This window comes from Cryptotermes secundus, unplaced genomic scaffold (genome assembly GCF_002891405.2).
Source record: "Cryptotermes secundus unplaced genomic scaffold, Csec_1.0 scaffold597, whole genome shotgun sequence".
Lineage (NCBI taxonomy): Eukaryota > Metazoa > Arthropoda > Insecta > Blattodea > Kalotermitidae > Cryptotermes > Cryptotermes secundus.
This window is the reverse complement of record NW_019743156.1, coordinates 595,899-610,748: the sequence shown is the minus strand read 5'-3', so window position 1 is coordinate 610,748 and position 14,850 is coordinate 595,899. Positions and strand designations below refer to the sequence as shown.

The 14,850-nt window shown below is 37.7% G+C and overlaps 1 protein-coding gene across 2 annotated transcripts in view; it reads right to left on the bottom strand.

The window, feature by feature from the left end:
• The window catches only part of LOC111873900 (unconventional myosin ID), a 42,406-nt gene that overhangs the window by 21,315 nt on the left and 6,241 nt on the right, over positions 1 to 14,850 (bottom strand). For both annotated transcript variants that reach the window (XM_023868972.2, XM_023868971.2), the window contains exons 3-7: positions 14,295 to 14,490; positions 13,068 to 13,287; positions 8,605 to 8,820; positions 6,395 to 6,598; positions 5,046 to 5,247 (exon numbers count right to left, since the gene is read on the bottom strand). In XM_023868972.2, coding sequence (XP_023724740.1) covers positions 5,046 to 5,247; positions 6,395 to 6,598; positions 8,605 to 8,820; positions 13,068 to 13,287; positions 14,295 to 14,490 — 1,038 coding nt within the window. The remainder of the gene's footprint in view (positions 1 to 5,045; positions 5,248 to 6,394; positions 6,599 to 8,604; positions 8,821 to 13,067; positions 13,288 to 14,294; positions 14,491 to 14,850) is intronic.

The window sequence follows — 14,850 nt, the reverse complement described above, 5'->3', positions numbered from 1 at the left end:
CTCCCATGCAATCTCAGATTAGGAAAGTACATTTTGCTTGTTTGCTTTTGGGGGGGGGGGGCGACAGAAGACAAATGGCTGGAGACCATTTTATGGTAATGCCACTCATCTGGAATGACTGAGGAACACAAGGAAAGGCTAAAGATTAACTGCCTACAGAGTTGATCAACTGTACCATTAATTTAATGAATTATGCATTGTCACAAAAGAGGTGAACAGTATTTGTAAGTTAGAGGAAAGAATTTACTTGATAATGGGTCTCATAATCCAGACGTTGAACAAAAACAAAATGTATTTTCAACTGATAATGCAAGTTTCACTCCAAGCCTTTTTGCATATTTATTTTCACTTCTTCAACTGATGCTGAAGAGTTCTGGCTCTCACTGTGGTTTGGTGCTAATGTGGACCTTGTTTTTTGTTTATGACACAGTGATTTTCAGTGTTCCCAATATCTTAATCATCCAGTCACCAGAGAAAAAGACTGTCATTTAAAAGTCCATGTAAAGGTTAAAATATAAATCACAAATTAAATTATGTCTTGCAAACCTTTTACCAACAGCCACAAAATAAAGAAAGTTGGCTCAAACAGTACAGTTTCTGATTTGTATTTGGGATGTACCTCGTCTGATTCCTGGTTGTGACACTTACTATCCAGGCAGATCTTTTTCTGTAATTTTCTTCTGCCTCTCTAGACAAATATGAGGGGGTACCCAAAAGAAATTGAACTTATTTTTTTTAAAACTTATTTATTCAAATTTTAAGCACAAACCTTCAATCCCCTTCAAAGTACTCTCCACTTACACTAATACACTTGTCTAGTCTTTTATTCCATTTTTCAAAACATTGTCTAAATTCATCTTTTGAGATGCTTGACAGCGCCTCTGTCGTTTTTTCCTTTCATGTCTCTTTTCATTCGAGGAAACAAAAAAAAGTCGCACGGGGCAAGTTCGGGTGAGTATGGAGGGTGAGGAACAGGGGTCATACCATTTTTGGTCAAGAATTGTCATACAGACAGGGCTGTGTGAGCAGGGGCATTGTCATGATGGAAAAACCAGTCACCCGACTGCCACAAATCTGGCCGCTGAGCTCCAAGTCACTCCCGACAGCTCCACAATTTCTTCAATGGTCCGTTGTCGATCTTCCTTGATGATTTCACGAATTTTTTCAACATTTTCATGTGTTCGGGCCGTGGAAGGACGACCAGAACGAGGTTTGTCATCAATTGACATTTCACCATTTTTTAAACGGGAAAACCACTCAAACACTTGAGTTTTCCCCATAGCATCATCCTTGTATGCCGTTTTTAACATTTCAAGAGTTTCTGTTCCACTTTTCCCGAGCAGACACTGTTCACTGCCGCACACTGTTCATGAAAATCAGCCATTTCAAAAATGACAATCACACAAAACAGTTGTCATTATAAACTCTGCCAAAACTAGTCCTTACCTTCTGAAGCAATGGCAGTTGGCTTATCGACTCAGGAATGTTAGCTCTATTCGCTCATAGTGGCAAAATGCGGTACTACAAAAGCTCTGCCCACAACAAAATTAGTTCGGTTTCTTTTGGGTACCCCATCGTATGAGAAAAGTACTAGGCCACAACTATACACTTCCACCTCTTTTCCAATCAAATTTCAGCCAATCATTCGACACTACACAGTTTGATTTATAGACAGCTACAAGCTACAACTACCACAAAAAGCTACAATGTTTACAGGCGTGGAAACTGGATCTAACATTTGTTTACATTATACCGTATGTCATATCAAGACTCATTTTTTTCCTTTAAGGTCAAATATGCTTTTTTTTGTTCATTCAATAACACTGTACCAACAGCAGTGGTAATTTGGTTTACATGAGAAGGAATAATATGATTATTACAGGCTAATGAAACTATCAGAAGCCAGTTTTAGATTATTACCCCAAATCTAAGTAATACAATCCACCATCATGAATAACACAGACCATATGAAATTTGGAAGTGATCATGGAAAATAAATATGATGATATTTAAACCATACAGTCATGAAACAGCGGTGCCCAGTGCTGAGGATTTCTCATGATACATAAACATATACATATTTCTTAGATCTTCTAACTAATACGCTTGTTGAGATCCAAGATGATTCAAATGCATGCAAGTACTATTCAATATATGTTTTGCTACAGTAGCACTAATAGTTATAAATAGAATGACTGACAATTCCATAACATTAGCATCAAGTTTCAAAGGGTTTCAGAATCATTAGTGTAACATGACCAACTGTAATAACCATGGCCTATACTTTTGAGCATATGCTGTTTGCAGCAATATAAATGGATCTTAAAATTAATAACAAGTAACAAACGTTCAACAATTTTAAAATGTTTGGGAAAGATATGTAATGTCTAACATTTTCTAAATAACATCACACAGAGTCACTTTCTGCACCTCAACTCATGATGCTCTACAAACAATACATTACAATCTGAAAATTCAGTACACATGCATACAGTGTGCAAAGAGAAAAACAAACACAGACAAATGTTACCTCTGATCTCCAAAACACTGCTGAAAAGCAAAGAAATATTATGTTACAAATATAATTATAGCATGACAAATGTAATAGTTATACCCTACACAACTGTAAGTTAACAACATACAGAATTATGCTTGCCTGGTAGTTGGTCTCTCTTGTACAGTCCATTAACAATTGTGTCTGTGCTTTCTTATTTTCATTCCAGATGGAAGTCTAAGATTCTTGCATGAAATGATCTATGACGTCTGTTCAAAAATTGGACCAAATTTACTGTAGGAAAGTATGTAGGTACCTGTATCCAAGGTTTCACAAATTCTACTTAAAACTACTTGCTATTACATCTAAAATCTCACAGGTTTCTGTTAAGTGGGCAAACATATTTCTTGAACCCTAACTATAGGTGAGTGGTTTGATGTCACATTTCAGGTAGGCAGCCACTCTGTGTCCAGGGCAGGCACAAGCCCAACTGCCCAAAATGTTTGTCATAGTAAAGTACTGCACTTTTTCTTAAAAAACATGTTTGCTGGTATGCTTATTGTTGGGTTTAGCCTCAAGGTCAAAATACGTAGGTAAGTCAATAAGTAAGTTACAAATGGATATAGAACTTAAACAAATAAATAAGAGAACTGATTTGATAAATACTTTTATATCTCAACATAATCTCCCTGTACATTGAGGTACCTGTCCCATCGTTTCACAAGCCCCTGAAAACCAGCAGCATAAAATTCTTTGGGCTGCTGTCAGAACCAGGCTGTGACTGGGATCACGAAGGCATACTGTTCACTGCATTCCAGCCTCAAGGACAAACCATAAATGCCGACTCCTACTGTAACATCCTCAGGAAACTTCATAAGGCCATTCAACAGAAGTGACCAGGACTCCTCACCAAAGGCATGTTGCTCTTGCATGACAATGCATGTCCCCATACTACCAAAACAAGACAAATGAGACACTGCGAAATTTCAAGCGGGAAGTCCTCGAGCATCCTCCATATAGCCCTGACCTTGCTCCAAGCGACTTCCATTTGTTCGACCCTCTTAAACATCATCTTTTGGCTAACATTTTGCTGACGATGAAGCTGTAGAAAGGGAAGTCATCCCCTGGTTCGGATAGCATCCCAAAGAATTTTATGCTGCTGGTTTTCAGGGGCTTGTGAAACTATGGGACAAGTGCCTCAATGTACAGGGAGATTATGGTGAGAAATAAAAGCATTTTTCAAATCAGTACTCTTATTTGTTTAAGTTCTATATCCATTTGTAACTTACTTATTGACTTACTGTTGTATAAACTGTACCAGCATATGTGCAGTTTCTGTTTCCTGACAAGTCTGCCAGCATGCAACATACCAATGGGAATCAAAGCATTGTTAATGAGAAATATAAAAAGAGGATCTCTGTCCAGTAAATATTGCACTAAAATAGCTTATAGTGTATTTGTTTAACTGTTGTGGTGAGAAGTGAAGCGTTCACGATTATGGGTTCAAACTGAACTGAAACGAGTCACAATAGTGGATTAATGCTAGGGTTCAGGAATTTAGAATTACCTAAAATAAAGGGAATAATATATAAGGTATACAAATTATACATAAAAAAGAGCAGGAAATGTAGGAAATGTATCTGTCTACCTTGTACACTGAAACAAAACCAGCTATTTACTCACTTACAATTCACGTTACTATCAAAACAATAAAACTCATTTACAGTTGGGCATTTTTTTACATCAAAAATCCAAAAGTTCATACTGGTTGTGAGCTAACTAGTCCCATTTAAATTTTGCAAAACAAGATATCTAGGCATGTGCATGCTTAATTACAATTTTTATTGCATATTTTCTTGTTATCTTCTGCCGAATTATCCTGGTCTCAGGTGATTAAATAGCTATATAAATCTGAGACGCATTGTTCAGTGATTGAGATTAGCTCTTTCTAAGGTGCCCAACTGAGTAGGTGTCTCCCTCTCCCCTCACCTGAGGACGGAAACAGACACAGTTTCCAAAATGTCGTGTTTTATATTTTCTAGAATACTGGATGATGGGAAAAGTCCCAAACCCCAGCAATTCTGTGAAGATATCTACAGTTCTCTGATATGGCCATCTATACATTCATAACTTCTCTCTTTGAAGCACCCTTGTTTCACAAATGCCACATCTTCTGACAAATGATAATGTGGTCTCCATGTTGTTTCTTCCTTGGTTCCAACCAGAAAATACCCATCAAAATCAGAACCAGAGACTTGTTCAGTCATGTTTCAAACAACAATGCAGTTTGAACACTACAAAGCAGCTGCTTTTACAATCATTAGACAATACATTTCTGGACGCACGTGGAGCATGTGGTACAAATGCCAACGAAAAATCATGACAGAAGTCACAGGGCAATGTTGAAGCAACTGACAACTCTGTACTATCAAGCTGTATGTGTGTGCTGAATCAAAATCTATAACACAGTAGTACAATGTACCTCAGCATCTCTCCTAACACATATCTCTGTAACTGTGAAATATATATTATGTAAAATCTTTCCACTTACCAATGAAAAGCTGTTGCAGTTTCTCATTGCAGTAGTTTATACAAAATTGTTCAAAGCTGTTGGCATCAAAGATTTCAAATCCATAAATGTCCAGAACACCAATTACTGTTCCCATGTATGACTTCTTTCCAGTTTCACCTTGCACATTCAATGCAGCATTAATTTTCCCAACTATCCATGTGAACAGTCTGTCATACACAGCCTGAAATTACAGAGATGGTGACAATGACTGTGCAGGCAATGACATTTTATAACAAAAACGCTGTGAAAATATTCCACCTCTATTTACCTAAAAACCAAAAAATATACCAGATCCTAGAGGTAAAGGGAGAAAAATATACAGATTTTCCAAAAATTTCACCTATAAACTGCATTTCACCAGCTTTTTATTGTTAACAACAAGATCATTCATCTATGGTTTAAAAAATGCTTTCATTGTTGCATTTCTTACATCCGTGATAATGGAATGGAATTTACTGCTCTGGAATGTAAACATTTTATACTGTAATGGCAAATCAAATAAAGATCTGATCTCATCTTATGGCTATATTTACTTCTTCTAATAGCTTAGACCCTGATTCACTTAAAATATCACTAAAATTACAGCTTTTAAGAATTCTGGGGTGCTTGCATTTCAGAGCTGTAGGAATAACTACTGGGTTCCCAGTATGTCCACTGTGAGACACCAACTAATAATGTTGGCTACTTAATTAATGTATCAGATAATCATTTCCTAAGTTTGTTATTGTTAGGGTTTGGAGTTATAAGTTCTGAACAAGTAGCCAGGATGAACAGTCGGGGAACAAAAGATGACACAGAAAAGATGAATAAATGCAGGTACACAGTGTCTGCTGGATATAAACAGTACTAGAAAGAATGTCGAATGTGATGGAACTAAGATTCAGACTAAAGATTGATAACAATTTCTGAGTTAATTCTGAAAGTAGCATTGTATTATACTGATACTCTACTATTCATTCATTCATCAGTAATCTGTCAGATGACAGGTCCACAGTCTCTTCCAAAACAGTTCCTCCACTTAATGTGATCTTCTGTTTTTGGAAAGAGACTATCCAGGAAAAGTGATAATGTGGTAGTTTTTCCATTTGCTTTCCACATCGCAGTACAACAGCCGTTCAACCCACTCTGGTCACGCCTGTTGCTATACGAACTTGAACCGTCTCGAGCATCATTTGCTCTGTGCTTCAAGTCGTTGCTGATGATGCTGCTTCCGGCATCTATATCATACTGATATTATACTCATACAGATGAAATAAAACATGTGCATGGCTGAAAGATTTGAGAGACCCTACTATTTTTCAGGAGCTGAACAAATGACTTATATTCACCTTGGCCAGGGCATCCCTTCCATACTCTGCTTCGGGTAGTGTGTGTGTTTTCTGCATGACTTCACCACGGGCTGCAATGACTCGCCCACTTAGCGCTTTGTTAAGCTCCCCTGAAGTTACACTCAGCATGGCTGAAACTCTGTTTATAACACTGCTATCTGCTGGTTGAGTAGCCTCTTCCTGGCTTTTAAACATTACATTTCCCTGTGCATAAAGAGAAACAGTAACGAGATAACATATGTATGTTGGGCTAATTGGCTAGGGAACCTGATTGGTTTCGAGATGGGTTGGTCTCCACATATAAGGGTAGCTGAGAATATGCTGAATAAGCAGCTGAGTACAGGCAGTAAAGAAGGAGTCTTCCAGCTTAGTTAGTTAGTTATTGGAGAGGGTGGGTTTCCCCATGCACTTAGACCTGTATTGGTCCATTGTGCTTCCCTCTATGATTTCTACCAGTCTCTATATCCTACCGGTACTGGTGCTTACCATCAGTTCCGCCCAGCCAGCGAGACCGGCTCTACTAGCTGAGAGGTATCTATAATGCTTCCCCCATCTACCACAGGTATTAGAGACTGCTGTTGGGCGGGAAACGTCCATTAATTTGGCTCAGTGACCTCCTTTGGAGATATGAGGTTCTTTTACGTGCCGTGAAGCTACGACACGGGACCCACGGCTTAAAGTCCCTCCCGGAGGACTTGTTCCCTAAATTTTTCAGCCCTTAAAAATTCGACGACCTCCGCCGGGTATTTGAACCTGCGTACTACGAGTCATGAGGTGGGAATGTTACCGCTAGACTACGGAGGCCACTAGTCTTCCAGCTTGGTAGAGACTAAATAATTATGAAAAATTCTTTACGCCTCAACTCAATTTGTGTTGGGTATCAAGAATGTTGATTTGTATTTACTGATACTGAACTGCAAATTCTGAGCTCTCTGAAGAGTATACAGACACATAGGTGGACTGTTATAGGTTCACTGCTGGGAACCAGAAGCCGAACAACATGTAAATATAGTGTTCAGAAATGTGTTGGCAATTATGGCTACTGTCTCTTGGGACTAAGGAAATTCTTCCCCATGACTATACCTTGCAAACAAATAATGGAATGCCCAGGCTGTTGCACAGACTGGAGCATTCACAAACTCAACAACCCAACCTACAGTCACAGCCTAAGCCCACATCCTATGTAACTATTCTCATTCAATCTCCTGATGAAATTTCAGAGAAAAATAAGTTTTCCAATGATGATGAACTGAATGATGCTGTATCTGCCTTCTTCAAAGTTCAGTAACTTAATTTATATTCTGAGGGAATGAAGTCCCTAAAGTAAAAATTAAACATATGTATTGCACTGAGAGGCAACTACTTCGGAATATAAAATATAAGTTTTTATCTTAAAGGTTCAGTTCGTACTTGGACAGAGAAACTGTTGAATTTCCCTTGTACCTTTTCAGCATTAATTCAGAGCTACTAAACAGAAGTTATTCTTTGTGTTATATAGCACCTGTGAATCATTACTGTTCAACAGCATATCCATGTCCACATAAAAAAATTAAATGGAATGAACTGACACCACTTTCTTTCCCTACACATAATAAACAATGTCAATTCAAAAATGATTTTTTAAAGTGAGATTATTCTTTATAACTCTATCGTCTGATATCGTAACTGAGTTAGCTCAAGTACATTGCCTTATTATATCCTTAAAGATGTCCAGCTGATATCGAAGTCTTCTAGTTGATTGTATCAACAATGCTGGTAGAACAGCCCTTTTTGGGCAATAGCCTTCCTCTGAAGCTTCTGCCAGATTTGTCTACTCATTGCTAGGTTTTTCCAGTTTCTTTTCCCTACAGCTGTAACATCACTGTCCACTCCACCTTCCATTTTTAGTTGGTCCAATAACATTTTAAGTCCTCTGGGTCAGTATAATGATAAGATATTCTAAGTGCCTATTTTTAATTCCATATTTAGTCAGGTTGTTGAGCATGAAACCATCTGTTTCTCACTTCCTTGGAATTCACAACAGTAATTTTTTCTTACAGAGCAAAAGTCATCAGCCTTGCGCCAAACCCCCAACCTGGAAGAACAGGTCACTGTATTTATGTCCCCCAGTGACAGGGTGGCCCAGTTATAACCCCAGACACTGACTTCCCTTTTCTTTGCCTTCTAGGATATGATACAGTTTAATATATATCTGAAAGAATTTTACTCACCAAGTGGAGAACGGCAGCTACAATATTCCATATTGTGTCCATTTCTGAAGCTGAGAAGCCAAGTGTCCTGAATGCGGAATTTGTATCTTTATGGTCAGACCCATCATTGATGGTATTAACTTTAGATGACTTCCCTTGCCGAGTATAAAAATAGGCATCAGGGTCACGAGACAAATGATGGGTTTTTAATTCAGATTCACTTGAGCCTCTCAAAAGCTGTAAATATCAGATACAAATATAAGAAAACCCAACATTAATTCAGCATCATTTAGGAATTAAGCTATGGAGAATAGTGATCATCACACAGCCATGACTAAGCAATATTACAGATAACATCAACACTGTTACAAACTACGTACCGTAAATAAAGAATCAATCACACCCCTCCCTCACACTGACATATTCACATGTTCTTGACATTTCAGAGCACATCAAAAGGCATTATAAATTTTCTCAACTGTATATACATGTAAAAAGTAAAGGTAAAGTTGTTCTGTGTGTAACTATTTAGGCATCATGCCACGCAGATGTATGGGGGAGTGGGGGTTTCATGTATTCCTAACTTGAACACTAGATGGAGGTCAGTGGTCAGCTCCATGCCCAGCCACTTTACTCCTTGGGGAAAAAAACCATCGGTATGCACTGGATACAAGGCACAGTATCATGAAAGGTCTACAATAAATGGACTGAGATTCTGACATGAAATATTTTCGAAACACTAAAGACAACCTCGCCGGTCACGGTAGCTGAGCGGTCTAAGGCATGCACTGTCTTAGCTCGCTCGGAAACTGAGATCGTGGGTTCGAATCCCACTCAGGGCATGGCTGTTTGTGTGCGTTTTTCTGTGTTTGTCTACAGGTGGAGGTCTTGCGACGAGCTGATCACTCGCCCAAGGAGTCCTACTGTATGTGTAAGATCTAGTAAACCGAAGTGAAATGGAGAGTTTCATGGAGGTAGGTCTAGGCCCAAATTGGGGCTGTAGCGCCACAGAGAGAGAGAGAGAGAGAGAGAGAGAGAGAAAAGACAACCTCATCACAAACTCCTAGGTTAATGCAGCACACTTTCTATATGTGAAACCGAACCACAAATTATACAGTATGAGACTAAACAACTTAAAGATTTCATTACTTTTCACTGTGATTTTGTACCATAGAGACATCACTGATGTGCACACTGTGTTCTTATCAAACTACACACTGCACAACTCTTCAACAGAGTAATTTATACCAATTATCTGAAATGCTATATGAGATCTGAGGTCCTTGTGGTGACATAAATACTAAGATTACTTCCAGGGATGAAATGCTCTTTGCTTGACAAGATAAGTATCTACCAGACCATATGGCATCACATTTCAGTAGACTTAACTTACAAGAAATGCTGATCTAAAACTGCATTGCATCTACTGGGAGCCATGAGGTCACCTGTCTTGCAGGGTTCTAATGCTTTTCTGTGAAAAGAATGTATCAACATCCACTGATGCCTCAGTCATCAATCAAGGAATGAATATTTCCAAACTTTTCAATACTATTACCTTGGTGCAGTCGGTATAGTGACTGGCTATGGGATGGATGGCTGAAGGGAAAGAGAATGAATCCCAGTAAGGGCAAGATTATTCTCTTCTTCACATTGTCTAGACCCATTCCTGGGCCCACCCAGCCTCCTATCCAATGGGTACTGAGGGCTCTTTTCCTGGGGGTAAAGCAGATGGGACGTGAAGCTGACCATTCACCCCCATTAGTACTGAGGTCAAGAATGGTGGAGCTGTACCTCCATTCCACCCTTATGTCTTCGTTATGTGGTGCTTAATTAGTTAAGTACATGAACTACTTTACCTTTATTACTTAGCCATCAAAATTACTGATGTATGGCTCATGGGTTACATGCAGGACAACCCTGACCCAATTAAGAAAAAACACAATGTCTATACAAATATATATATATATATATATTTGTATACTACTTCCTCACTGATAAAAACAGGTTCAGTGTATTTTATCTTATCTAACATTCAACTCAGCACTCAACTATACAATTAAAATGATTATCTTACTTCAATTTTTTCAATGTTTAAAAAATTTGTACAAAAGAAATCACTTTGCATTTCACAGAAAGTGCATGTACCATTGACTAATGTAGTCTTCAGTATAAACTTTTTCTATGAGTCTCCTCACACTACATCATAGCACATTCATGTATACATAAAAGTAAAACTATCCCTGTAACAGGCCGTGAAGCCCCATAGGGTTGTGAGATGTTGAGGGTCCCACATTATCTAGACAATCGGCTCAAAGATGGCGGTAAGGTTGTCAGCCTTACACACTGGCTGCACTTTACCCCCCAGGAAAATTATTTAATTAATTCCTGGTACTCATTTCTGTTAGAGGCTGAGTCAACCCCAGAGCCATAGTGCGGCCGGAATGATTAGGTCAAGTGAAAAAATCCAGTGACCTCATCGGGACTTGAACCCCTGACCTTCCGGCTTGTAACATAGTGCCTCAACCAACTATGCTACCACATGCTCACATGTATACATACAGGGAGTAAATAAGTAGTTAAGTTAAATAAGAACAGCCTTAAGCTAAGGAACATTTAATGTGGTGGGGGGGGGGTTCTATGTTCATACATTTTTAAATTAAAGCATTATGAGTAACAACCAACTGTCTCTGTCAAAATCGTGATAATTAGCTTGTCAGTAGATTGGACTGAGTTGAAGACAAATTATGTGAGTATCTAACAATTTTCAGGTGAACCAAAGAATTATTTTCATGTAATATACTGTATGTTAAAGCCCACTAGTGATGAATATGTCGCCTTTAAAACGTGTACCTTTTCGGCTTTATCACTTGGAAAACAGTAAGCAAGGTCAGAAACATGTGATAAGTAATTACAGCAAAATGTTATCACACACCAACATGGGCAGCCACGCCACACTTCCGTACAGCATAACATAAAATGGAAAGCTAAGTTCTTCACTTAGCAACAGAAGTACTTAAGAAATAAATTTAATTTTACTGCTGTAACAGAAGTTGTCATCAAAACTGACACTAACAGGACCTGATTAAGATAACACAGACATAATGTAGCAATCAACAATTGAAAGTGTAACAAATTCAATTCATCATGGATCTAATAGCAGATACTGGTTGCCACAATGGCTTAACTGTCTCATAAGATAAGATTACCTGCATAACTCTGATTAGTTAAAAGAATAGAAGATCGAGAATTTGGAAACTTTTCCTACTAAATGAAGTGCATTCTGTCACGTTTATTCTTATTTATAAATAACATTCTGAAATGTACATTAATCTAATTCCATTTCATGAGGCACGAAATTGAAAAGTAGAGTCAGACGTCATATTTGCTAAAATAATCTATCACAAAGAGTAAAAATGTTTGTAGCCTAGAAATCAGTAGCAGCTTCTGTGACAAAAGAATGAAAACATTTTACTTTCTACTAAAGGATCCTTAATCCAACATTTACATCACCTTATGGCGAAAGAAAAATCTCACAAGTAAGCGGCTTGAGGCTAAGATGATTAACTCTGATTTATTTCATACTGAATAATTAACAACACTTTCACAGGAATAAATACCGTAAAAACTTAGGTTGTATATTGAATTTCGTGTTCTTGCCAAAACTACAGTGCTGCCAAAGGGATCATCCCTTTACACCCATATGATGACCATTTCTGCTGAAGAAAGCAGTCTTCTGGGATTTGGCACCATGCATATGTGGTGTTAACCGACGTTTCGGAGGAACGTATCGCCTCCATCTTCAGGGTAGAAGGAAAAATATAAGAAATCTGCAAGCGGTCTCTTCGCTTGAGGATTTCTTATATTTTTCCTTCTATCCTGAAGATGGAGGCGATACGTTCCTCCGAAACGTCGGTTAACACCACATATGCATGGTGCCAAATCCCAGAAGACTGCTTTCTTCATAGTCACCGCCGTGAAAGCCTCAAATCTTACATTTCTGCTGAAGTTCATAAAACTGCAATATCAGCACATAATCACATTCAGTTCCACAGATTTTTCGTTCATGTCTGCTGGTTTCTTTTCTAATTCCTTGCAAAGTATAACTGCAAAAACTGTTCTTTCCATCTCATATGGTGTCATTTCAGACCTCTTCTACCTTTAAGTATGTATATACAAAATATAACTGGAAGTCTACATACTGTCATTCAAAAAATGTGACTTCTCCATTTTTCTTGAGATTGCCCATTCCACTGAATGATCCTTCCCTTCTTTATATTTCTGCACTAATTTTCTTCCTGTTTCGGGCTTTCATGTTAGGATTTAGTTTCCACTGAATGAAAGAATATTATACTACATATCATTAAAAAAGAAAAGTTGGAAGAAAATCCTTATTTATGCTCCTTGTACGGAAATTTCCCTGATCTAAATGGGACAGTTATTTTTAATAGTTATGAAAAATTGTAAAATTTTTGTTTCCTCCTCACCTGGTAGAATGAATGAAAATTCCGTTCCCCAATTTGCTGTAGGACGACACGAGACTTCTCAAGAAGATAATTGCTAATATGACCTCCTACAGGATCACCCTTGAAATCGAAGTTTATGTCCATGTACTTGCCAAATCGAGAAGAGTTATCATTACGATTTGTTTTCGCATTGCCAAATGCTTCCAGAATTGTATTTGACTGAAGGAGAACATTCTTTACCCTGTATTGAAATAAACACAATAATTTATCGGACATCAGCGTTTTCTGGATTACATATATATCATTTACATCTTAGTTTTGAGTTTCTGTCTAGAATTTGAACAGCTGAATTTAACTGTTTTAGATAGTTAAATTCTATGGTTACTTGTGGCTAATGAGGACTTTATAAATCTTGGCTGCAGTGTGCAAGAGCACGCACTGGAAACTTAAATGAGAAATTTATTGTGTCCACATAAATATATAAAGTAAATGGTTTATGATAAGCTAAATGTTCATTTTTCATGGATATGGACACAGAAGTTAAGAATAGGAGCAGAAGATGGCAGCAACAAATGGTTAGTTGATACAGTAGTTTCAGTTTTTAATGAAAAGTTATGCAATGGGCAAACTGTCATTTCCAAGTTTCCTTCAATGTATTGTGACATATTTGCTAAAAGCAGGAATTGTGGAGCAGTGCGAAACAGCCACTGCTAGACAACTACTGTGTAAGCATGTAACAATACTAGATATATCCCTAAGTAACACACACACGCAACAATGGAGGAACTGCTGGAAGTGGTGTTTTCTATACAGTCCATGCTGAGGCTATACAAGGAACAGCAAGAGAACATTAATCTGTGTGTGACATTGATCTGTGAATTGTAGTCATGAGCTGTAAAACTGTCCAATAAATACAGTTAACAATACAAAACCCATACATCGTCACTCAAACACATGACAGGATATCTGTGAATCAGTGGGAGGCTTATCTATGAAAATAGCTAGAAATGGGAATGGTCCAATTTTTCCAGTGAATTTTCAATAGCATTTCACTAGTCTGTATGATTTTGCAAATATCTATAATTTTAAATATTTAACATATTACTTATTATTCCCTAATTTGTAATATGTTCTGTTTTCCACTCTATTTTGTGCAAACAATAAGAAACAGGCACAAGGCAGAATAATTTGACTTTACATCATATATATCTGGTTTCTGAACACAAATAAATTGACATCATTTAATACCTCTCAACCTCTTGTCGCCCACCAATATTTGTCACTGCTGCAATGTATTTCATTATAATCTTGGAGGCTTCTGTCTTGCCACTTCCTGATTCACCACTGATGACTATACATGTATCACGACCTTGCTGTTTCATCTCCTTATGAGCAGCATCAGCAATAGCAAAAATATGAGGTGGGTTTTCAAATAATTCTCTACCTGCACAAATACAAACTTGCATTACACACACACATAAAGAAAAAAAAAACAACAATACCAGCAACAGTTTTCTTTAAATACACTGCCGAAAACTTTTACAACTGGCATTCTATTCATGAAGTTAAATTTTTCTATGACCTTTAATATTAACGACATTACCCAATGTGCGCAAATTGTAAATGAACCAAAATTACTGGCCATGAAGGTGTAAGTTAGTGTAATGAAAAGAGCACACTGTGTTGTGTCATTACACAACACCACACTGCTGTGAGGAAATGAACCAACCGACACATTTATAACTAAAACTCTCTGATAATGGAAACTGAGAATTAAAACAGTGTTAATATCTGAATCTACATA